Genomic DNA, 26,272 nt, shown 5'->3' with positions numbered 1-26,272 from the left:
TGCCCCCGGGAAAACTGAGGAAAGCATCGGGATTATCAACCATCTTCACGTAGCGGGGCGTAAGAGTGTGCGTTTGGTGGTTGGCAATGAGCACACAGTCAACAATAAGCAGCAAGGCAAGGCGGATCCTTCGATCGGAATCCATCTCTTTGTCATCCCGGAGCCAGGTTGCAATATCTGCACAGGTGGTCTTGACATCATCGCCGATCCAACGCTTCCAATAAATATCAGGTTCTTTCAAAACACCCTCAGATGTCGGGGTGTCGTAGCCCTCTTCGAACAATTCACAGTTGAGGCCGGTAATGCTGTGAAATTCGTTGAGCGAGAAGCGTAATGGCTGACCACCGAAGACCGTCCACATCTCATACTTCTGCTTGGTTACTAGTTGCCTTGCAAGTAGGGCTTGGATGAGTTTGCACGATATTGGTGAGCGGTTGGCAGGTAAATCGAAAAGGCTTCCAAAACTCGAATTTAAGATTTGTTGTAGTTCGGCGGAATCCCGGAGTATATGCCGGAGAACTGTGAGCGTGTCTGGTTTTGAGTAGACATTTAAGCGGCAGGTTGGGTATCTATCAGTAGCAAATAAACGCAAGGGGAGACGGTCGTCCTGAAGTTGGTTTTCCTCTGCATGTTTAGAGAAGGGGAGAGTAAACTCAAAAAGGACGATAGTAGAAGAAACATACCAGACATTTGCGCGTCAGCTCAAAATTAAGACGTGGGAGAAACGTTGGCCGGCGTTTGAACGGAGATGAGAGGTTAATTACCGCCGAATATGAAAATGGAAACAAAAAAGAAATGAGGTTGAGTTAGGGTTTTTAACTTTATGGGGTAAGTTAATCGACAGGGATAATATTGGTATTTTACCAGAGGTTGAAAGATGATTACGCGAACCCACGTGGACTATTGTTAAAAAAAGGAATATAAAGAGACGGTGATTTGTGATACGCTGGTCGTGTGGTGGTCGTCCCACGTTGGGTTCGCGAATGGGCCATACTAAATTATAGAACATATGTGGTCACGTCCGTTAAAACGAAATATGATGAATAAAACAAATTAATCTATGGACATGTACATAGTGATTTAACTGAGCCATCCAAACAAGTGAGTAACTTCTGGATATGTTGAATAAAACAAATTTATCTATGGACATGTACATAAGTGAGTTAAAACAAGCCATCAAAACAAAGGAGTAACTTCAAGTACTTGTGGGAAAAAGAATACATTGTTTTTTTGCTGCAAGAAATGTAACCGTATGACCGTTACGCTCTATTTGAAGACTGGTTTGAACCGATCACGGCATGGATGAGTGGAACTTGTGGATGTTTCCATGTAAACGATTTTATGGAAGACTTGTAAATAAATTTACCCATGAGTGAACATCGTCAAATGTGGGCGCAAATGTGTACATGTACGTTATAGCTTTAGCGTGGTCACGTCCGTTAAAACGGAATATGTTAAATAAACCAAATTTATCTGTGGACATGAACATAAGGGAGGTATCTGGCCCATCCAAACAAATGAGTAACTTCGGGTACTTGTGGGCGTAAGAATACAGTGTTTTTTTAGCTGTGGGAAATGTACATTGAATGGCACCTTTGTCTGTGATTGGAAAGGTGTATGATTACGTGCAAAGACGTATGGTGGACAGGAGATGTGTATGATAACGTCCATCAACGTGGACCATCTTGAAGCATATTGTAACAATAGTTAAATCGGCCAAACGATAATCATATGGATAGGTTTGACATAAGCACTTGGTTTCTGATTACTTAACCATATGACCGTTACGGTCTATTGGAAGACAGAGTTGAACCGATCACATAATGGATGAGTGGTATTTGTGTACTTGTCCATGTCCACGTGTTGATGCATTGCTTGTAAATAAATTTACCCATGAGTGAACATCGTCAAATGTGGAAGAAACTGTGGACATGAACGTACATTGTTATGGCTTAAACGTGGTCACGTCCTTGTAAAACGAAAATGTTGAATAAAACAAATTTATCGGTGGACATGAACATACGTGAGTTAACTGGCCCATATAAATAAATGAGTAACTTCAGGTACTTGTGGGCGTAAGAATACAGTGATTTTTAGATGTGGGAAATGTAGATTTAATGACACCTTTGTCTGTGAGTGCAAAGACGTCTGTGGACAGGAGATGTGTATGAATACGTACATCAACATGGACCATCTTGAAGCATATTGTAACAATAGTTAAATCACCCCAAGCATAGTCATATGGATAGTTTTGACATAATCACTTGGTTTCTGATTACATAACAATATGCCCGTTGCCACGATCACGGAATGGATGAGTGGTACGTGTGGACGTTTCCATTACCTGTAAATAAATTCACCCATGAGTGAACATCACCCATGAGTGAACATCGTCCATAATTCACCCATGTGGTAGCAACTGTGGGCATGTCCGTAAATCGGATAATGTCATGAAAGTTTCAGGTGTTTCATATAAGTTATTTTGGACAAAAACCCTAGTTATGTATGAGCGTTATCCCCAAGTTCATATTACGACCGCATCTCTCATGGTTTGTGTCCATGTAAACACCAAAATTCAGACAACCAAAGGTATTACGAAGCATACAAAGGTTGAGAACACAAAGAACCTCAAATAAAAACTAAGCCCAGGTAAAGTAGGAGAGCGCAATGACAACAACTCCACAGATCATGATCCTCTTCAAAGACCGAATCTCATCTTCCATTCTCGAAAGAGCTTTCTCATAGCCTACAAAATCTGCTTTTGTTGCTTCAATTTCGTTCTCGTATCCACGAATTATGACTTTAAGGAGCTCAATCTCATTCCCAGATGAACGGAGAACGCCTTTCATGTCTTCGATCTCCTCTAGCATTGACTCATCAACCCACTTGAACAAATGGTTTTTGTCCTTGAACGTAAAAAAAGTGTTAAGCAATCGGGACGAGTTGTTTAATAATGTCGACGGGAACTAGGAAAATGCGGTTAAACCGACTAAATCATATCAATTTTACCTTCTCAGATGCTTTCAGACAACAATGAAACATCCTCCCGGGATTTTTAGATGTGCCAGAAGTTCTTATAACAGCTAACTCTCCACAAATACATGAAATTGGAAAGCCTTTTTCTCCAGGCCGAGAACCACGCTTCAAGCTTGGACTCAACCCTTAAGTTTTGGGGACAGAAATGGTAAAAACTTATAAACCCAAAAATTTCACAGACACTGGAATTACGATCTGCCGAAATCTATGTGAAGAGGATTATGAACCTGAATTCGCCGAGGAAGCACTGTGATTAAGCGAAGTACTTTGTTCATTTGTCATCTTGAGTCGCCGATTCAACTTTAAGCTCGGGAAAGATAATCGAGAGATTTGTGTTGCAGTAGTCCGTTGACAAACAATTTTTTTATTGGTTTGTATAACACTGTAAAGAGCTCCAGACCAGAGAGTTTCAGGTTCTATACACGTGGTATATGTGAAATGCCCATGGACAGGACTATGACACCCAGAAATTTGTTAGTCAAAGGCTAGAGGAACAAGTACACACAGAAATTGGTTAGTGAAAGGCTTAACACCCATCATTGTTAGTCCAGATCAACTGTACATGTGGTTGCTTACCTGATAAATGAACCACTTTATAGATGGACACATCCATAAAATAAGTAACCATAGTCCACCGCATGGTTGTACTATGACCATTGTAACAAAATAGCCGTTGTGACAACTATATTGCCTAATTTCGATCAATGTGTATGCGTGGGTCTATGTCCATATTGTTAATGTGGAACAATATTGCCTATTTTGGATTGATGTGGATAAGTGAGACTAAGTCCTTATGGTTAATATGGATTAGTGTGCCTAAGATGATGGTTTAGGGTTTAGGGTAAATGTCCATATGGTTGATGTGGATTAGTCTGGCTATGATGTGGGGTATGTCACTATAATTATAGTTGAGGATATGGAATAGCGGTGTATGCCCACGTATCATAGGCGGAAGCATGTATAGTTAAAACGATTACGAAACTCATCATGCGACGTATGGACACGTACATGTACGAAAAGAGTATCATGCTCACAGGGAACGGTACGTAACGGCGAAAGTGGTTTAACAGCTCTGTCGCCGTAGTTCGCCGTTTATTGGACATTCTCCATCGCCGTTTATTGTCGGTGCTACATAGGCAAATGCCGAGTATTCAATAAGAGGCGAAATGTTGACGTTATCGATTTTACTGGGCCATTAGTCTCCGGCGGGCTGGTAAGGGCACCAAAATGATTAGTCGCCGGCGGGCTGGTCGGGAAATTTTTGATGAACAGGAAGGCAGCAAATTTACAGGATATCGATGTTTGTGTCGGATGGCTGGTGAAACCGGTTTATTGAACCAGGAATCGGTTTGGAAATAAGAGAAATGGTTGGGGGTGAGCACCGTAATTTCACTCCTCAAAAGTGTGTAAAAGTGTCATCAGGAATGAAAGTGTCATTCCTTATAAATAGATAGTGAAAAAGCGTCATTGAGCGTAAATTTCTCTAAGAAAAATGAAAACATAAAATGAAGGTGGGTGCTTAAAGCGGTCGATGACGTTGATACTGACCTTATAGAAGATATTTTCCCTAATGGCCGATTTGTACATACATGTGTTTTTCATAAGTTAGCGGTTTGGAGTTCAATCAATTAAATGATTTGGATAATCGTTTTTTTTTTTATCATGATTCATTTTTGTTTTTCTTGGTCATGATTCGATCGTTTTTAAATGCTATTGGTCAAAGTCTAGAATTATACATGTACACATCAATCAAATGAGCCAGTCAATCCAAGCCTATGAAACTTTTAAACCCATTCAAATGATTTTTTTTAAGAAAATATTCTAACGCAATGGCTTGTTTTTACATATGTACTTGCTAATATATTGAACAAAGTGAGCAAAAGTATATAAGAAAATTATTGGTAGAACAAAGCGAAACAGTAAAGTTCCAATAATGAACCAATTAGTAGGCCAATTATTATCTATCAATGCTGTACTTAATTGAAAACTGAAAAGTGCTTCAACTACACTGAAAATATGGGCTTTGCCACTTGCCAGGGAACTTATTATTTATAGTTACATTTCTTTTGCTCTACAATTATGGATAATTCAAATTAGTGAATGCATTAGATACTTTTTCAATGACCAGAAAGTTTTTGATAGTTGGTATAATTTTTTCTTCGATGAAAGGCTGAAAACTTGATAATATTTATAGTGATTCCATTAAACATTAATATTGATCTTCAAATGAGACCTGAACTCGGATTATTATATAACACTATCTTTAACCAATTGAGCAAACAATACTTTGCCATTTTGATATTCTTAGGTTCAAATGTTTGGCATACATAGTTAATTATCTTTCAGATGCGTATCTAATTTTTTATTTATTTGGGAAACATGCAAGGGGATGCAACCCACATAATATAGGGTCTACTGAAATGGAGTTTATGTTAAATTCTAGAGAGCGTGTATGATTAGAGGAATGATTGTTACATAAAATCATTATGGCATCATTGATTTGAAGTTCGTATATTAGACTCTATTTAATTAAAATTTTTAACTAGTTTTGATCATGTCTAATTGTCTATGTGGCGACCCGACAAGGGCCACACCGCCACACCAATGAACGAAACCAATATGGTGCTCGTACACTCACGAGGTTTACTTTTGCTACTCTTATTTTGTGACGACATGACCCATCAAATATGATAGATGTTTTATGTAAACATATATAAAACAAACTATTTAGGAAAATAAATATCCTAGAAATCTATGATCTAGATGATACGTCGTAGAGTTCACATTTTGGGAACACCTCTTTCTTTTTTTTCTTGGATCCGTAGATGAAGTGATATCAGTCTGTGTAACGTTTGATCGTTAACAAATATTTTTTTAAATAATTATTTATTGACAAAATTCTAGAATAATAAGGAATGAATTTGTAGTACTTTTATAATGTCTAAAAATGAAAAAAGGGAAATATCTAGTTTGATGCTCATTGCAGTGATCGTGAAGTGTGTATATATTTTCCATAATAAACAAATTTATGGCATAAATTAATATAGCAAAACTATCAAACTACACCTACTCGTTAAAAATAGATGGCCCTGATCATATAAAATGATATAGAACCAACTTTTGATTATAAACTTATATGATCCTAATTAATTATGAGAATGGCTTGCAGATTTGATCATAGCTTCGATATGCAGTTGGTTTATATAATTTAGAGTGGGGAGGACGTGTGGGATGGTGAGCCAGCAGGTGATTGTCACTTGTTGTCTTGTAGTGAGACAACTCTCATTAGCTAGTCATGTTCAAAAAAAAAACTCTCATTAGCTAGTCATTTTTAGATAATTAGAACTAATAATTAAATACGATTAGGGGGATGCTTAATTTTGGGGTCCTTTCCAACTCTTTCTCACGACCTTATTGCCGGTCTATTTTTAATTATTCATTAATACACACCATTTTTCGTTTGCACGTGCATTACACTGTATAAATTGTAATTAAGATACTTTTTTAACTTAAACAATGTTTGAAAATGTACTTGTGGCAATACTTTATTTTAAAATTGAGATTCGTGTTATAATATGTTTTCCCTAACAGGTTAATTTTATTTTTTGAAAACTTACAATTATGACGATAGAATATGGAGGGATGGGGTCGTAGCGTAATGGTTCATAATTACGGTATTAGTTCTTTTTTTTTACAGTTTAATCCTCTAATTTTTTTTCTATTACTGGCACTTCTAAATTTTGATGATGATATTTTTTTCCGATAAATTTAGATTAATTGAAAAAAACAACATTTTTACACAAATTATTATGTAGAGGTAAGCAGGTGAATATTAAATGAAGTAACATGAATTTTAGAAGAAAAAAAAGTATTTGAACATTTTCATTAATCGTTATGTACTTGCCATTAATAAACAAATTCAAGCTACTATGCATAACATAATTCTCTTTTCTACGGTTGTGACGTTAGGTTCCTTGGAATTATGATCTTAATTTTTAATTTTTGCCTTTGCATTAGATAAATATCCGTGTAGACATATAAATTTCTTTTATTATAATAGATCTTTGGTCTGATAAATTAGTTAATAGTAGCAAATTTTAGTCATTTGCGATTTCAAAAGGATATGCGAACCAATAGATATATCGTACATATCATCATATTTCAAAAAGAAGGTGTATGCGGATATAAGAAATCGCAAAACATATTGACTACTTTCCTGTGAAAGCAAAAACCTAAATTGTTCAAGAGAATGAAAAAGTAAACCTTTTGACACAGAGGTGGTGTTAGCGTCAGTGTGTTTCCTAAATAGACGCATAGTCGCCAAACATGCCATAAGATTAGTTTCTCCACATTCTAATAAAATATGAATCCAAAATACTTCTTCATCTCTTCTTTGTCTGATTTCTTCTTCTTCCTCTTTTCAATCATCCAACCTCTCTGCTTCATCCTCCGCAGCATCACTGTCGAACCATCATCCTCTCAAAATTGATAAAGAGACATCGTTTAGAGGAAGGAGCTACAAATGGCTGAGGTATCATTGTCAATAGTAAATAAACCTGATTCGTATACATCTCATCCTTGCCATGCTACGTACATGAAAGTGGCATAATTTACTAATCCCACACCAGCAACTCCTCAACATCTGACATTGCTTGTGCCATCGTCTTACTACCGATACCAAATCTACATTCTCTCCTCGCTCCTCTGTCCTCTTGGTGTCTATCTAAAATACCTCCCACAAACCCTAACTACCACCATGCTGCCCAAGTGGGTGTGGTCGAGTGGTTATTGAGCTGTGTGGGATGTTACCCCATTCACCCGGCTTCGATCCCCATGAGAAACAAAAACACATTCATTTGGGAAGTCTGGGCTTGGGCCAAAAGTCCATGCAGTTTATCTGGTAGTTCGGTAACAGGCGATCCGACTATCCCTGGCATTAGTCGGAAGGCAATTCAAACTCGGATAGACAGTGTGGTAACCAGTCCACACTATAACATTTCGGTGTGTTCTTACCAGGAGCCGACCGAATCAACCGATAGGGTATATAAAAAAAAACTACCACCATGCTATCTTTATTAAGTTACTTTAGTCAGAATTTCTCGTCCTCCATGTTTGTATAAACGATGCCATGACAGCCTTGAGATTGATGGTTAATATAGTCTTAGCAAGCTTTTTAAAGCATCAAAGTAACCATAGTTCTTGATTCTCTTTTTGTACCGAATAATTCAACATGTAACACCACGTATAGGTGATGATTACCTGAGACAAATTTTGAAATGATTGACAAGGTAAGATTATTACGTGTTACTATCATAAACCACATAAATTAGGCATAGAATTTTTACAAGTGGTGATGAAACCCTGAAGTTACTCCTTGGTAATGCCCATTGTGATTTAAGCTTTGCTATTAATCCCTTGAACAACCTTCATATAAACATATTTCAAACGATTGCTCAAAACAATAAAACAACTTGACAGATATTCATAGACCATAGTTATCTTTTCTTAAGCTGTTTACATTCAGGAAATAACGTTAAATGAAAAATTAGCGAGACTTAATCGATATCATAAAAATTTAAGAAAAATCAAAAGCACATAAATTGTAGATTTTTTTTTTCTTGATATGTATAGAATATAAATTCTCCATTTTAGAACTTTAACAACACCTCGAAAAGAAAACAGAAAAAAGGATATAGCCAATCAAAACGTTCAAAACTAAGATTAGTCTTAGAGATTTGTAACTTATAAAGGTTGTAGAAAAAGTAACTGAGATTTCACTGTTTTATGTTTTGTGATGGAAACCTTGGTACTCATCTTCCTCCTCTTGGCCTTCGTATGCATTATTCCTTCATTCACCTCATATCCATCTCGATCCCACATCCTCCTCTTAGTCACTGCTCGATTCATATCGTCTGCCTTACCCATTGCAACAAAGTTCCTGATCGCCATCACCATCATATCCACTGCTCGTTATCACTAATCCTTCTTTCGATTATGTCTTCAATTATTAAGGAGTAAAACACTTATATTTTTCTAAAGAGGCTAAAATTTTGTTATTCTGAGGGATTAGAGAAAATTATATACGTGTACAGAATAGAGTCATCAATTATGATTAGAGTAGTCATATCAATTTCTATTGAAATTCTATATGGTTTCTTTTTTGGAAGAATATTTATGTTTCTAGATAATCTAAAAAAAATTGAAAATCGAGGTCGATTAATGAAGTAGTTAATTTTTTTTTGTTTTTTTATTAATGTTGATGTGTCATAAAGAGGAGAGCTGATGGTGTCAAGTTCTTGTGAAACATACTGACTCTTTATATAATAGATTGTTGATCTTATGTATTTTCAATATGGATTTAAGCTTAGTTTGTCATTTCAAACAGACATGTTTCAGCCATAAAACAAATAAAAATTTGCGGTAACACAACACCAAGTTTTGATAATTTCATTGAGTTTCAAAAACAGAAATTTCATTCGTTCTACTTTACCGTTCAAATACCATCCAAAATGAATTGAGATTGGCATGCAAGAAATCCTAGTCACAACTACTTTTGTAACTCGTTCACATTCCCGTTAATTACTAATCATATTACTTTTCATGTAAAAGTTTTAAGTCAGATAATAATAATTATTATTTTTAAATACAGACATTTTTGAAATTCTACTGAGGAGATTTGTTGAAGCTAATGTATAAATTTTGTTAAACTTATAATACATATGTCGATTTTAAATCGTCAGTTGAGATAACGTTTTATACAATGGGTCTTGGCCCCTGAAGTGGCCGGCCCAGAAACAACTTAGGACGCCTTGTCGTTTCTCTTAATCACTAGAAAAAACTGTATGCTGTTTTTTGCTTATAGTCTTACAAACAGACAACTTCAAATCAGTCATCCCCACGTTGCGAAAATCCGATCTACGTCTCTCTCTCTCCAATCTTCCTGCGCCACAGAATTCTCGATTTTCTCCAAATCTCGGCGACCTTTGATCAAACGGCGATCGCCGATTTCCGGTAAAGATGAATGACGGAGATGTGTCGAGGCAGATCCAGCAGATGGTGAGATTTATCCGCCAAGAGGCGGAGGAGAAGGCAAACGAGATCTCGGTCTCCGCTGAAGAAGTACGTTTCTTAGTGTTCTGTTTCGAGATCTTCTGATCTCCTCTCTATTTCAATGGCGATTCGATTTTGGTATACAATGGTCATAAAAGGTGGTGTTTTTTTCTCGTCTGACTATTATCGATCTGGTTATTTGAAAATCTGTAGGAATTCAACATCGAGAAACTGCAGCTAGTTGAGGCGGAGAAGAAGAAGATCAGGCAAGATTATGAGAAGAAGGAGAAGCAAGCTGACGTGCGCAAGAAGATGTGAGTTTTATTTGCTTAACCGATCGCTTAGTTTCTGATTTCACTCCTTGATCTACATTTAGTTTTAGTAGGATCACCTTCTGTTCTGGATTACGATATCTCTGACCTTTGAAACATAGAAGTATATGATTTACAGATTCAGAGTTTTTACTTGATTTTTAACTTGTAATTTGCATAGTTTCTCTTGATTGATGAACAAAGATTAGTCTAATTTAGTCTGGTAGACCAAATTAGAGATATTTAACTTGATTAAAGCTGTCATTTGAGTAATTGTTCTAACTCAATATTTGGCAGTGGAGAACTTCAGCAAAAATAACAATGTCATACATGCTTTTTCAGTGATTACTCGATGCAGCTAAATGCTTCAAGGATCAAAGTTCTTCAAGCGCAGGATGATATTGTCAATGCTATGAAAGACAAAGCAGCAAAGGATCTTCTGAACGTGAGTAGTGATGCGAATGCCTACAAACAGCTTCTTAAGGCTCTGATTGTTCAGGTTGGTACTTCAAACAAAACAGAGTCTCCCTCATACGTGATACGTTCAAATGATTGTGCTATTGCTTTGGCAAACTCATTCTTTTGTGGTCTTTATCCAAATGATTATGCTATTTCCAAAACCTTTTGCTCTGTTAAAGATTCTGTCTTGTATTGTTGCAGTGTTTGCTTCGGTTGAAAGAACCATCTGTGTTGTTGCGTTGTCGTAAAGAGGACTTGGGCTTCGTTGAATCTGTTCTCGATGACGCAAAGGAGGAGTATGCTGGTAAAGCAAAGGTTCATGCACCAGAGGTTGCTGTAGACACAGAAATTTTCCTTCCGGGTCCTCCTAAATCTCATGATTCACATGATCTCCACTGGTAAAATTCATCTTTCTCATACACAGAAAAGGATTTATCGTTGTTTCGATCATGCTTGATATAGCTACATGTATTTTGAACTTGTTAATAGTGCTGGAGGTGTTGTGTTAGCTTCTCGTGATGGGAAAATTGTGTGCGAGAACACTCTTGATGCGCGTCTTGATGTGGCCTTCCGTATGAAACTTCCAGTGGTATGAAACTATTTTTTTTTTGCTTTCTGTGATTTATCAGTCACTGTTCTAGTTTTGATTTTTTTTACATTGGTTCTCTGATTCACTCAGTTTTTTTTTGTTCACAACAGATCCGTAGGTCGTTGTTCGGCCAAGTTGCTGCCTAATGAATGAAAGAGAGAGAGAGAGAGAGATGTGATTCAAACCGGTTTGTGTTTGGTTATATAACCCATTTGGGAAAGATTTCTCTTTGTTGTGATTCTTTGTGTTCTGCAAAAACTTTATACTTTGATGCCAAAAACCCTATCGAACTCTTCGGTTTTTCGTATGTATTTTTTCCTCCTTCCTCTGAGTGTTATTATCATGGTTATAAAAATAAATAAAGAATCGAAAAGAGACTTCTTTTTTTTTCTCCTTCTTTTCTTCTAAAGATTTATGCTTATATAGTTATATTTGTTGATTTTAGGTTCTTATTAGTTGACTAGTCGAGATGAAGAATTAGTTGTTTTCTCTTATTCATCTGATTTGAACATTTTTCACAATATTTCTTTATCTACAGATGATTCTCACTCCTTAACCAAGCAAACCAGAATCTTTCAAAATGGGTAAAAGATATAGGAAATATCTGTCTTGCCAATTAGAGTTGAACTGAGTAAGAAACAATGGTTTGGTAAACACAAAAAGATATATGAAAAAATTGTGTTGCCAATTAGAGTTGATCAGTCCATTCTTAATTAATCCTTTCATTTGCAACATCACAACCAATGTCAATGTGTTTGGTTTTATCATACCAGATTATTGGTGATGTGAATGGCGGTAGTATAGCAACAACACAGAACAACAGATTGACGTTGAGGAAATCTCAACTCTTTGAGAACATGGACGAGCAATTCAACTTCACAAACACCCGAACTCCTTATGCTAGTCCATTAATTTGATATTAATGAGATCAAAGAGGAACCAAGAAACATACCAAAAACCCTGAAGTAGAGACTTTGTAGACGTGAGTGAGTCCACACAATATGCCAACAAAATCAAACTTTTCTGCCTATTGCTTCTTCAGTCTACAATTCGTGAAAATAAACACTAACCTTATCGTCTTCGTTAATTAAGATTGGTATCAGAAAACAAGAAAAAAAAAAATCGATCGTTGTAGCAAACAAACTCGAATAAAGATTTTGTTAGAGTATTTTTGTTTGGGCTAAGAATGTTATGGACTTGTGTTTAGCCTCTCTTTTTAGTGAATTTGGTTATATATATTCTAATTATTCCTATTTACTTTGTTTTATTAAGAGTTGGTTTGAGAAAACCTAGTCGATAGAGAGAGCTAGGTCACAAACCAAAGCTGAAGAAGATCGAGATTGATTCCACTCTAGATAATTAGGAATGAAGGAAGGATTTGTGGTCTCCTCTATAGCTCGGTGATTCTTGATTTGGGCCTAACTATGTAGATGTCACTTCCGTATGACCTCATCGTGGATATCGTGGCACGTGTGCCGAGAAGCTATTATCCGATAATCTCTCTTGTTTCAAAGAGTTTCCAATCACTCGTTGCTTCGCCTGAGCTAGACAAGAGACGATCCTCCTTAGGTTGCTCCGAACACTGTCTATATGCTGTCCTCTACAGCTCAAAAACCGGTGTCTAACGTTTGTGTATTCTCTGCCGGAGAGCCAACAGCAACCGGTTGGTCATTATCCAGTCGCTTCCTCTTATGCCTTCCTTTGGAATGTACATTGCCGTGGGCTCCAAGATATATGTGGTGGGAGGAATGTATAATAGGGAATTTATATTAGGTGCGTTAAGCATCGACTGTAGATCTCACACGGTGCAGCGCATCTCTAACACTCCTATGTGCATGAAATATAATACGGTCGCTGAAATCATCAACGGTAAGATTTACGTAATCGATTCGGAGGAAATCATGGTGTTGGATACAGAAACTCAAATGTGGGAGCCTGAGATTAAAAAGCCTGACGTGAAGCTAATGGGCTTGTTCACTTCTGTGGTGATGGAGGATAAGATTTACATGAGAGATTGTCATGGTAGCTTTGTTTATGAGCCAAAGGAAAGTAGATGGGAATTGGAGAAGGTGCTGAATTCTAAGTATTGGCAGAATGCGTGTGTCGTTGACGATGTATTGTACTATTATGATGGTTACGAGAAAAAGTTAAGAGCATATGATCCAAATCAGAGGCGCTGGAGAGTGGTGAAAGGTGTGGAAGAATTGGTGAGCAAGAATACGTGGTGTTCATATTGGTCGTCCACGTGGAGTTACGATGGGAAATTGGCTATGTTCTTTGAAAAAGATCATGATGCGGAGAAGGTAACAGTGGATATTTGGTGTGCGGAGATTGCTTTGGAAAAACGCCAAGGAGGAGAGATTTGGGGTAAAGTGGAGATGTGCGACATTGTGATGGAGGAGGAGCAAATGGGTTCTGGCATTGTGAAATGCTTAGCTGTTATGGTTTGATGCAGACAAGTTTCCACCCAATTCCTTACTTAGATTTGTGTTGTTTTTACTATTTAAATTTGTGGGTGGAAGTTTGCTGAATTCCTTACTTTTAAATAATAACATTCAAATTTAAGTGTTTTGATAAAAATCCATAATATATTTGGGAATGAATTTCTTAGTGTATGAATATATTCAAGGACAACGTCGAGAGGTTTCAGAGTCCCAATCTTATAAAACCTCTCTCAATATTATTTTTAATTATGAGTGATGTAGCTAAAATCTACTTTTATCTTTGTTTTTTTTCACATAACATAATTTTTAATTAATTACTCATGATAATTAATCTCTGCAACTTGTTCTTTGATTCCCTTAGCAGTAAGTTGAGATTTTCTCTCTGCTCTTATCAAATTGATATAATAGAGAAGGGAAAGAGAAGTTTGAGGGAAACTGTACAAAACTTACAACGTACAAGACCAACAGGATCACAAACCACTATTGTTTGCTTCTCATGTTCGATGAGAACGTAAGTTAAAACGAACAAAAGAGTTTAGAGTGAAATGAATAGTATAGTTTCTCTTGATTTATAGATTCGGAGTTCAGGAACAAAAGAGTTTAGAGTGAAAAAAGGAATATATGACTTATAGATTCGGAGTTTTTACTTTATTTCAACTTGTAATTTACATATATACTAGTTTCTCTTGATTGATGAACAAATAAAAATTAGTCTGGTCTAGTCTGATAAACAAAATTAATTACATTTACTTGATTAGAGCTGCTATTTGACTAATTGGTATAATACAAGATTATGGTTTACTAGGTGTGTCCAGCTTTATGATATATTCAAAGAATTGAAACAATATGTATGCTTTCTAATTCTTTAATTTTGATCGGAGAGCTGAAGTCCAAATTTTATATGTACTTTTTTTTCCTATGAAAATTGTCAAATATCTTTTTTCACATGATAGACTTGATATATAGTTCATGCAAAACAGTCTTTTCCTTTATCAAAAAAAAAAAAAAACAGAACAATCTTTTACAAAAGAAAAAAACAGATCAGTGGAAAACTAAGCAAAAAATAACTATGTATTCCGTATAAGTACTCCCAGTGGTATGTGACTGTATCAGACAGTCACTTTTCTAGTTTTACTTTCTTACCTTAGTTCTCGGATTCGCACAATATTTTTGTTCACAGATCCGTAGGTCGTTATTTGGCCAAATTGCTGCCTAATGAATGAAAGATTATCCAAACGTCATTTTTGTTTCAGACTCGAAGACCTTAGTGGATGGTTTTGGTGAGGAGAATCCATGGCCTTCTCTTCACGCGATACAGCACGATATATAGTTCGGTTTTGTTTTAAATATCCTAAAACACTTTTATTTTGCGGTTACAAGTTTGTTGAATTGGTTAAATAAAATAAAATTACTCGGATTTGAGTGCTTTGTGAAAAAATCCGTAATGTTTGGTAATGGATTTTTGTAGTGCATGAACTATATATATAAGGAAAAAGTCGAGAGGTTTCAAAGTCCCAATCTAATAAAACCTCTCTCAATAATTACTCGTTATGAGTGGAGTAGGAGCTAGAATCTTTTTATTTTATTTTTGTCACAGAACATAGAGCTTTTAATTACACATCATAATTAATCTCTGCAACTTGTTCTTTGATTCCAATATCTACCATATAGCACATTGATATGGTAGTTAAGGGAAATTGAAGTAGAGAACTTTTGGGTGATTAGGATCGTTGGCTCTTAAGCCAAACCTTCTATTATGGTATATTCATCAACCAAAAACGTTGCCATAGCTTGCTTGAACTCCTTAAAAAAAAAAAAACATGAATTTCGTCGAAACACAGTCCTTAACTTTGTCTAATGAGAATTGAAAACATAATTCTTCTTACTTCTTCACTTTGGAAACTTCAGTTGACTTAGTGGTTTTTTTGACCTCTCTATAGGGCACTGAGATACATATTGGTTTCAGCTGAGGCACAAATGTTCATCATCAGCAAAGCCTAAAACACATACAAAAAGATCAAAGCATAGAGTAAGCATTCAATTTTTCAGGTTCCGTGCAAGATGATCAGGATCACAAAACCTTAAGACTTGTAAAAGGGATTCACTAATGTTTGGTTCTCATGTTCGGTTAGGACGTCAGTGACTTACTGAGTTATAAACAAAAGAGTTTAGGGGCTAATACGATTCTATGATGATCAATTTTGCCAAAAATTGAGTTCAGATTCTTAGCTATCTAAAAACAATATTTACTACTCCTGAGGAATTTTTTTTTTTTTTTTTTCACGTAACTTTTTACCTGTTGACACAAAACTAGACCAGCCATCATTGCTCCAAAACTTGAAGGGCTGTTTCAGCATCATCAAACTTTGGTAGCGGAACATGGCAACCTCCAACCATTAGCATGGCCATGGCTGATGACATACCGCCAATATGAACTAATGACAGTGTATGCAAATAAACCACCAATAAGAAGCATTCAGCTCAATAGAATTAACTGAAGACAACAGATAAATGGCGTACATCATCCTTACCGTAGCCAACAATAACAATGACGACACAGTTCTATAAGACAAAGTTGTAGTCATCTAATTCGTAAAACAAACTAGGACCCTCTCGTCTTCGTGAATAAATATTATTAACGATGAGAACTTGTTTTTAAATGGTTTAGATCAGAACCAAAAAAGAATATCAATCGTTGTAGCAAACAAACTCTCAAATTAAGATTTGGTTTGGGCTAAGAATGTTATGGACCTGGGTTTATCTTTTCTTTTTAGTAAATTGCATTAAACATTTCAATTTTTCCTATTATTTATATGACTAAATTTTTCATCCACACTAGGTGTGGGTATGTTTTTAAATACTATTTTGATAAAAAATTATACAATCAATTATATTTACTAAGATATTACTTTATATATATTAATTAAAAGTAATAATATGTCTAAACAAAATTGCAGTTTTAATCCTAAAAATTATATCTAATTTGTGAAGTTTCATAGTCTTATTTTAAATATATATATGTTCAGTTTAAAAAACTTATAATTTGATATAATATTTATAATTTAGTATACTAAAACTAACTAAAAGTGTAACAAAGTAATCAAATGCTATTTAATAATTATAATAATGATACAAATATTAAAAGTATATTTTAGTTCTACAAATAAAAAAAATCATTGTTTTTCAACATTTTAGTTTCATCTTGATACGTTTTGTATAAAATAACAAAAAAAGTAATATAAGAATTATTTTACTTTCTTAACTAGTATAATCAATAAAAATTTCTTATTTAATATACTACATTAAAAAAACTAATAATTACATTTTTACTTTTAATTCATGACAATTTTTGTCATGTATCATATTATTTATGGTAATTTTTAATGATTTTGAATGATTATATCTTATTTCTTTTAACCAAAGTGAATAAGTTTTTTAGCTTATTTAATTTCATTCTCGTTATCTATATTTTATAGAATATAAAAAGAGCATTTTATTCTTCTTCTTTAGCTACTTTAATCAATACAATTTTTTAATTTAATTTATAAATATAAAAGTAAACTAATAAGCACAAATCTTTCGTATTTAAGAAAAAAATAATTTTGAAACCAAAACAATATATGATTAAAGAATGAACTTTGAAATAAATTAATAATAATAAAAACCGACAAAGTAATATACTTTTTATTTACCTGGAATATATAGATGTCAAAATTTTGTCCGGTGACATATATTGGTGGTGGTTAATTGTCAATGGTTATTCGATGAGATCATAAACCTAGGTGACGATGATTCAATTCTCATTCTTAAAGATTTGTAAAGAATATTAAAGTAGCAAATATTATTTTATAGATGAGAAAATTGGTTTTTGTAAAAAAATTATCTTCATTGTAATCGTCTTTTTCAATCTATGGATAAATTTTTTCTGTTATTTTTATTTTTATTTATTTTCATCATAGCATAGTTTTGATTAAAGTAGTCAAAATTAATACAACTTACATAAAAAATTCAGTAAATGAATCATATAAAACAACTCAAAACAAAAAAAATAATATTACACTAATCTATAGCAATCATAAGCTGTATTTAGGGGATTTTTGATTCTCTCGTGAGGGCAAGTCTACTGCAAAACAAGAAAGCGTATGAAAGCCTGGAAAACACGATGGAGGTGTGTTTTCCGAAGGCTCTCCGATGCTCAAGTCAGAGAATAACAAAAAAGGACCAATAAGTGGCTAATCAGAGAGAAAAAAGAGATCAGAAAACGAATGAAGGAATATGGGCCGAGCGTTCCTGAGAAAGATGGAATCGACTCGGGCCTTTAGCGGTGATGGGATTTTTACGATGGAAAGAGAAGAAAAGAAGAGTTTGTTGGTGGAAATGCTTCATGGTTTATAGACCACCGTGGAGAGAAAGTGAAGGGATGATCAGAATAGTGATTGAAAAATATAGGATGTTAGGGCTCAAGAATTACAAGTCCCTGTTGGAAGGACAATATATTTATAGGATTTTACCAGACCCGGATTAGTATACTGGATTAACCTGTGGATAGCAAGTCAGGTGGGTCGGTTCATAACCCGGTTTGACTGGGTTCGAATCTTATGCTTGCATCACACTTCTGATGGCGTCACCAACTTTCTTTGGCGTGTTCTGCCTGCCACGAGACCGTTCCTTGGCATGTCCCTTTCGCCCTCAGTTTACAGGCTGGTTCGGCGGTCAGGCGCGGTATGGCTCTTGCTGATCCTCTGCTTTTGCCTCTGGCTCCTATGAAAGGTCGCCGTCGCCTGACACGTGTAAGCAAGACGCATTCAATGCCAATCTCATGGGTTTGTAATGGTATGGGGGTCAGACTAAAGCATATTCCTATTTTTAAATGGAGATAAATTTGAATGGTGTTTCCGGCTTATGGGTTTACTCATACTTGGTCCGGATCCTTCGATATTGGGACCGGGCTGCCGAGACTGCTCGAATGGTTGACTCTACTCTCCGGGTACCTATGCGGGTGACCCTTCCTTATATCCTGATCTTTCTGGATTACCAAGCTTAGGCCTAGGACATAGAGAAGGTGACCTCTCCTTCTCCTGACCACTCAGTTTCCAGTCTCCTTGGCATACATTGTTAAATACAAAGAGCCCGAGAACAGGTGGTCTATCGTGCCGGATCTCCCAAATCTGACTGGATTCGAGGCCCGGTGCTATGTACTTAGGCCATATTAGGCCACCAATACGAGTCCTAATTTGGCCCAGGAGGCCGTACCTGCAAAAAAGCCATGGACGCCACATGCAAGCACGCGATTCATCCACGTAGTAAGGATCAAATTTATCTCCAATAATTTGCCCTCCACTTCGCGGGTTAGCAAAGCTACCCCGTGATGTAGAAGTTATCCTTGCTGAAACAAACACTTTTCCCCCTCATTAACCGTATCTGACTGGGCATCCCGCCTGAAGCGCGTAACTCTTTATCGATGAAAGACGTGTTGCCTGAGTCACCTTGTGACCTGAGGCGTGTGACACCTTTTCGATGAAGGATGCGATGCCTAAGTCATCTGCCGTGGACAGAATGACGTGGGGCTGTGAGCGCGAGGGAAGGATGTGTTGCCTGAGTCAGACACCATGAGTAAAATGACCTGGGACCTGAGGTCACGAAGGACGCGATGCCTGAGTCACCTGCCGTGGGCGAAGTAACCTGAAGCTGGGGCTATGAAGACACATGGCCTGGCCATCAGTCAGTTCCTAGAGGGGGTGCCACCCTGCCAACCCAACAATACTCTGTGGCCGATCCCCTTGAGATGGGGGGGTCAAATCAGACTAAAGCATATTCCTATTGTCAAATGGAAAGAAACTTGAATAGTGTTCCGCTTATTGGTGTACTCATACCTGGTCTGGATTTCTCGATACTGGGATCCGACTGCCGAGACTGCTTGAATGGTTGACTCTGCTCTCCGGATACCTGTGCGGATCACATTTCCTTATATCCCGACCTTTCCACATCACCGAGTTTAGGCTTAGGACATAGAGAAGGTGACCTCTCCTCCTTTTGACAACTCAGTCTCTTTCGCCCTCAGTTTCCAGTCTCCTAGTGCCTGACAGCATAGCCTACGTTGTCAGATACGTGGAACATGGGAACATGTGGCCTATCAAGTCGGATCTCTCGAATCCGACTGGATTCAAAGCCTGGTGTTATATGCATAAACCGTATTGGATCGTAAGCCCAATACAAGTCGTAATTTGGCCCAGGGGGCCGTATCTGCAGAAAAGCCATGAACGCCACGTGCAAGCACGCGATTCGTCCATGTAGAAATGATCAAATTTATTCCCAACAAACTAAATATAAAGTGTAATTTTTTTTATATCTTTCTCACATTATCTATTTCATGTGATTATGTGAAAAAAATTTATGGACATATGGCAAAAAAAAAACATTTTTTAATATTGTACATTGAAAGATAAACTAATAATCACAATCCTTGCTTTCGAATTCATGAAAGTTTTTGTCTTGTATCATATTATTTATAGTAATTATTAATGATTATACCTTATTTTTTCTAACCAAAGTGAATAAGTTTTTAAAAAAAAAAAAAATTAATTCTCATTATATTTGTTTTCTATTGAATACAAAATTAAGGTAGTTGAAATCTGTTCTCCGTCCTTAGCTACTTTAATCAATACAAGTTTTCAGTTTAATTTACAAATAAAAAAGCAAACTAATAAGTACAAATCTTACTTTCGTATAAAAAAATTAGTTTTGAAACCAAGAAAAAATATGATTATCAAATTAACTTTGAAACAAATTAATAATAACAAAAACTGACAAAGTAAATATGCTTTTCGTTTATTTCAAACATATAAAAACCGTAATTTTCTCGGTGACATATATTAAACGCACTCACGATCTGATGTAACTTTAATTAAGTAATTTCAAATTTTATATAACTTTCAAGCTCGTATTTGGTAGAAATCAAAGCTGAAAGATCCCGTAAGAGCCCCTTTGCAGTAAGTAGTTGCAGTATCTCCTCCTTGTTTTGAGGCTTACCAAATGTATTAAAATGCTGTATGGTCAACTAATTGTTACCTTTGTGGTTTAAGTTGGGTTGTTAAACCCCTGTCAGATGCCATGTTATTCCAAGGATCTTCCTCGGATATTTCGGTCTTCTTCGCCTTATTAACAAAACCTCTTTATCTATTCTCAGCACTTCGTTTATCAAAAGTGTCGGGTATCAATCACTTGACATATTTTTCAAATTGCTTGAAATTTATCATTCTTCTCAAATCCCGTGGCCAACCTTTGGAGATTTAATGTCTCTTTTTCGACATTAAAGCAATTTGTAGTGGCTTTGTCTATATATCATTTCATCATATTCTTTGTTTAACTAATAGTTAAACAGATAGTTTAGCCAAATTGGTTCTTTTACGTTGTAATGACTCATTTTTTAATGAAAGCTAACTCTATTCTTTTGCTTTTTTGAATTAAAATAGTTGCACACACATTAAAAAAACTTAAAAATAATTATAGTTATGTGATAAAAAATTGAATGCTAATAAAGGAGTCTCTAAATATGTGTGTATACATATGTAAATTAATTTTACTATTTTGTTTGTTCTTATTTATTTATATAATTAAAACAGCTAATTTAAATTTAAAATTTTTCTACTTAAATATTAATAGAAATTATATATATTTCCTTACTATCTTTAATGAGAAAAAAATAATAGAATTGGAAATTTTTTAATTTTCATTGTTAAGGTATACCAATGAAAATTTATATAGAATTTCTTTACTCAATAATAATATTAGAATTTGTAAAATTTCTTAATTTTGAATGTTGATGTAGACTGATCTGGTCGTGTGTCGAGGGTTGTCAAGTTTTACCCTAAATGAAATCAATAGCCGCAAGTGCACAGCTGATCGATTGTAGTACTTAGGGATCGAATCCACAGGGAATGAGGATCTTTCTTGCAAAAGCCATCGAAAGAAATATAAAGTAAGGAAGTCTAGAACCAGACGAATTTTGTGAGGATTTTGGTGGTGTGTTTAAAACGTAAAAACGAATCTTAAAGAGAAAATACGGGAATTAAAATGACCTAATAACTAAACTTAACGAAAACGGGTAGAAATGAGAAAAACGGCTAACCTAATTGCTTAAATGAAAATCGATTGAAAGAGTAAAGATACTAGACTAAAGCTTGAATGAAAATCAGTGTAAATCTATAAGAAAAGAGGCGCTGGGGTTCAAGGAAGTTTTCTCAGGGGTATGAACGATTCAAAACATTGCTAGAGAGTAAATTTGATAAGATCTTAGCTTAAACTTTTTGAACTGGAGTCACGGACGTATGAATACGCCACTGTTGTGATCATAGACAACTATCTCTCTCAACCCTGACCAGTAGGTTTCCACTCTGGCCCTGGAAAAGAAGAGATGCATTATGTTTAAGACTCGTCAGCATTCACAAATCGCCCATAGGTAGGTTTGCACTCCTATGTTTGTTTTGCTCTCCCAAACTAGATCTGACACCGGATGAACACTTTCGTGTCACCAAGCATCTGGATCAGATAATAGTTCATGACGCTATTCTCATGCAGTAAAAACGAATTCAGAAGAAAAAGTTCTAAGATTCGGCTCAAAAGCTCATGGAATCCTCACCGAACATATAAATCCCCATCGAAAATCCCTTAATCCCAACAATAAAACTACTCAGACATGATGAACGAAATCAAAAACATAATATTAAAAAGTAGAATAGAAACCGAAATTGAAAAAGAAAGAACAAGGGTTCAAGACACAAATCTCTCTCTCCCTAAAACCTAAAACTTAAAAAGTATTCTAAAATAATAAGAACATATTAGGTCCTCGAATTAGGGTTCCTAAAACATGTATTTATAGTGCTCAAGACATCTCTAGGATCTAGGGTTCCAGAATCAAGGCTGGAAAAATGATATGGGCTTCAGAAATGGGCCTTCGGAGTCGGAATTAGCTGGTCGCGGTCGGGATGTGCGTGACCGCGGGAAATGGTCTGTTGGCCGCAGTCGCGTTGGTTGTGACCGCGGATAATGGCTTGTTGGCCGCGGGTGGAAACGCTTGCCGGCTAGTTTACGGGACATCTTGCTCTTCGCGTATCTTTTGATTGAACCGTTGGATTGCCAAGCTGTAAAGTGTGCTGGAAAGCTGATACTTCCATCTTTAAGATCTCCAAATTTGAGCTGGATCAGACGGTGACAAGGCCTTCAATCGGAGGTTCTGACGGTTTGACTTTGAGTTGAAATCTGGTTTTCTATCCATTTTGTTAAGCTTTTCCCAAAGTTACCTGAAAAAGGTCTTGGAACTACAAATACTAGAAAAACATAATAAAAGTACTTAAAAGCAATTAAAAACATAGAGAAAGTATTTCAAAACGATCCATAAAAATGGTCAAAATACGGTGTTATCATAGACCAAATAAAATTGCCCTTTTTAATTTTATGTGGACACTCTGAGAAACATTTAGCTTCAACTTTTATTAGTAATAAACTAAGATTTTGCGTCCATGCTACGTGTTGGTATTTTGTTGATTAAAATTATATGCAATTAATTATATTTACTATGATATTAAATTTATATATTAGTGTTTTAATAATATATTAAAAAATTTATGGTGTTAATCTATTTTTTTTAATGTAAATTATGAGGTTTTAACGGTTTTGTTTTATATGTTTAGGGGATTTTTGGTCCTCGAGTAAGGGCAAGTCTCCTGCAAAACAGAAAAGACGTAAATCCCAAAAAACATGATGAAGGTGTGTTTTCCGAATGCTCTCTGACGCTCAAATCAGAAAACAGCTCAAAAGGACCACTAAGTGGCTAATCAGAGAGCATAAAGAAGTCAGAAAACAAATGGAGGAAAACGGGCTGAAAGTCCTTGAGAATGGTAGGATCTGCTCGGACCTTTTAATGAGAGTGGGCTTTTTATGGTGGAAAGAGAGGAAAAAAAGAATTCGAAGGTGGAAATGCTCCATGGTTTAGGAATCGCCGTGGAGGAGAAGTGAAATAAAATAACCAGAAAGTTGGTCAGAAAAGTGTAGAACGCCTGGACTTAAAAACCACAAATATCTAAAGAGATATCGTGACTCTTAAGATGGCCGAGAAAGTGAACCCCCTCACGTAGGAAAGAGCAAAGTATTTATAGGAAGTTACCTGACCCAGGTTAGTATACCGGGTCGATTCATGGACGGCCAATCGGGTGGGTCGGCCCATGATCCGACTTGACTGGGTTCGAATCTTGTGATGGCGTCATGCTTCTGATGGTCTCACCAACTTTCCTTGGCGTGTTCTGCCTGCGACGAGACCGTCCCTTGGCGCACCCCTTTTGTTCTCAGTGTACGAGTTGAGTCGGTGGCTTTGACGCGGTATGACTCTTTGTTGGACCTCTACTTTTCCCCTTGGCTCCAGCGAAAGGTCACTGTCACCTGACACACATTAAGGAAACACATTAAATGCCAATCTTATGGGGTTGTAAGTGTATGGGTGATCTAATCAGAGTAAGACAAATTTCTATTGTTGAATGGAGAGAAATTTAATAGGGTTTCCCGCTTTCGGGTTTATTCATACATGACCCATAACCTTCGCTACTGGGACTGGGCTACCGAGTCTTAAATGAATGGTTCCATCCTCCAGGTACATTTGCATGTCATCCTTTCTTATATCTCGACTATTCCGGATCACCGAGTTTAGGTCTAGGACATAGAGAAGGTGACCTCTCCTTTTCCTGACCACTTAGTTTCCGACCTTCTTGTGCCTGACTGCGTGGCTTACGCTGTCAAATACGAGGAACCCAGGAACAGGTGGCCTATCGTGTTGGATGTCCTGAATCCGGCTGAATTCGAGGTCTGATACTAGATGCTTAGGCCGTATTGGGCCATAAGCTCAATAAGAGTCCTAATTTGGTCCAGGAGGACCATACCTCCAAAAAAAACCATGGACGCCACGTGCAAACACGCAATTCGTCCACGTAGAAATGATCAAATTTATCCCAAACAAATTCAATTGGTCGACATGAATATTTAAAATTTAAAAAAATTCCAAATTTTAAAATTATATTGTTAACAAAATATATATTTATAGAAAAATAAAGTTGAAGTTATATGCCATTAAGGACATCGACATAAAATTTAAAAGGTCATTTTTATTATTTCACATCAATAACTAAAATTTAAAAAAATTTTAAAATTTTAAAATTATAAAATTACATTGTTAATACAAAATAATATAAAAAATTATGAATTAAAACTATTCAATTATTAATAAAAGTTAAAGTGATATTATTTTCAAGGCATCCACATCAGCATTTAAAAATTCAATTTTATTCGTATCTATCAAAATTATAAATTAAAAAGAGTTTACTAATTCTAATATTATGATTAAAAAATAAATTAAAAAGTAAAAAAAAATTCTATGAACAAAAAAAAAATACACGATATTAAGATCTCCATTATCACTGTTTAAGTTAAAAATTTAATTTATTATCTACAAAAACATATATGCTACTTATACAAGTTTAAGTTACTTGATTTTAAAGTTTTTCACGTCAAATTTTAAATAACTAGTAATTATGATTTATATTCACATATGAAAAACATATATCCACATAAACTCATGTAATATATTATGTGAAAATGATCAAAAAAATTACATTTTGTATATTCGACTTGGAATTGCAATAGATTAATGTAGAGGTTCTTAGTTTTGTGTTGTTCAATTTGTTATTTCATTTTTCTAAATTTGTATGTATTAAATTATACCAATTTTACCTACTTAATTATAATTATATAAATATGATGAAACTGAATATATTCATACCAAAATCATTAAAATAACTAAATATGATATATTCATTGTAAAGACCGATATAACAAGAATAAAAATTAACATGATAATTTTTTTTTAATTCTTATTAGAAGAGATGACGTATAATCATTAAAAATTGTTTAAAATTTTACACAACAAATTGAAAAAGATATATTTAATTCACAAATTTTTTGTGATTTTATTCATTTCATATTCAACTATTTTTTTTTATTTCAAATTTAAATCTCAAAGCAAGCATTTTTTTAATAGTTTTTTTAATTAATATATAAAAAAAATTATTGGTTAAATAAGAGAAAAAAAAGATTAAATTTAAATTTTATTATTTTAAAAGAACATATATATATATATATATATATATAATTGGAATAAAAGTGAAAATGATGAAAAACTATCTTCATGATTTAAAGAATGAATGTATAATATTTATCACCATATCAATACTATGTTTAAAACATAGCATTTGATTAATTTGTAAAAAAATTATTTGGTTTGGGTATATTAACTTATAAGTGTTTGACAAAATAATACGTTTTTTAAATATGATATACTG

General features: G+C 35.2%; 2 protein-coding genes across 2 annotated transcripts; both read left to right on the top strand.

The window, feature by feature from the left end:
- The first annotated feature begins 9,868 nt into the window (after window positions 1-9,868).
- LOC18014832 (V-type proton ATPase subunit E1) lies at window positions 9,869-11,835 on the top strand. Its single transcript, XM_006396884.2, has 6 exons — window positions 9,869-10,155; window positions 10,300-10,400; window positions 10,740-10,896; window positions 11,058-11,254; window positions 11,346-11,445; window positions 11,556-11,835. Exons 1-6 carry the CDS (start codon window positions 10,054-10,056, stop codon window positions 11,589-11,591), a joined length of 693 nt encoding a protein of 230 aa, XP_006396947.1. The 5' UTR covers window positions 9,869-10,053; the 3' UTR covers window positions 11,592-11,835.
- Window positions 11,836-13,346: 1,511 nt separating this feature from the next.
- LOC18014826 (F-box/kelch-repeat protein At4g38940) lies at window positions 13,347-13,895 on the top strand. Its single transcript, XM_024154491.1, has one exon. The coding sequence runs from the start codon at window positions 13,347-13,349 to the stop codon at window positions 13,893-13,895; it is 549 nt and encodes a 182-aa protein (XP_024010259.1).
- The last annotated feature ends 12,377 nt before the right edge of the window (window positions 13,896-26,272 follow it).

The sequence above is a fragment of the Eutrema salsugineum genome, unplaced genomic scaffold (genome assembly GCF_000478725.1).
Source record: "Eutrema salsugineum unplaced genomic scaffold, Eutsalg1_0 scaffold_3, whole genome shotgun sequence".
Taxonomy (NCBI): domain Eukaryota; kingdom Viridiplantae; phylum Streptophyta; class Magnoliopsida; order Brassicales; family Brassicaceae; genus Eutrema; species Eutrema salsugineum.
This window is presented reverse-complemented; position numbering and strand designations above follow the sequence as displayed.

Bases quoted from the DNA above. Each gene is read 5' to 3' on its own strand.
- LOC18014832 (XM_006396884.2), top strand. From the start codon at position 10,054: ATGAATGACGGAGATGTGTCGAGGCAGATCCAGCAGATGGTGAGATTT. The intron at 10,401-10,739 runs GTGAGTTTTATT...ATGCTTTTTCAG, and splicing joins GCTGACGTGCGCAAGAAGAT to TGATTACTCGATGCAGCTAA. The intron at 10,897-11,057 runs GTTGGTACTTCA...GTATTGTTGCAG, and splicing joins TTAAGGCTCTGATTGTTCAG to TGTTTGCTTCGGTTGAAAGA.
- LOC18014826 (XM_024154491.1), top strand. From the start codon at position 13,347: ATGGTGTTGGATACAGAAACTCAAATGTGGGAGCCTGAGATTAAAAAG.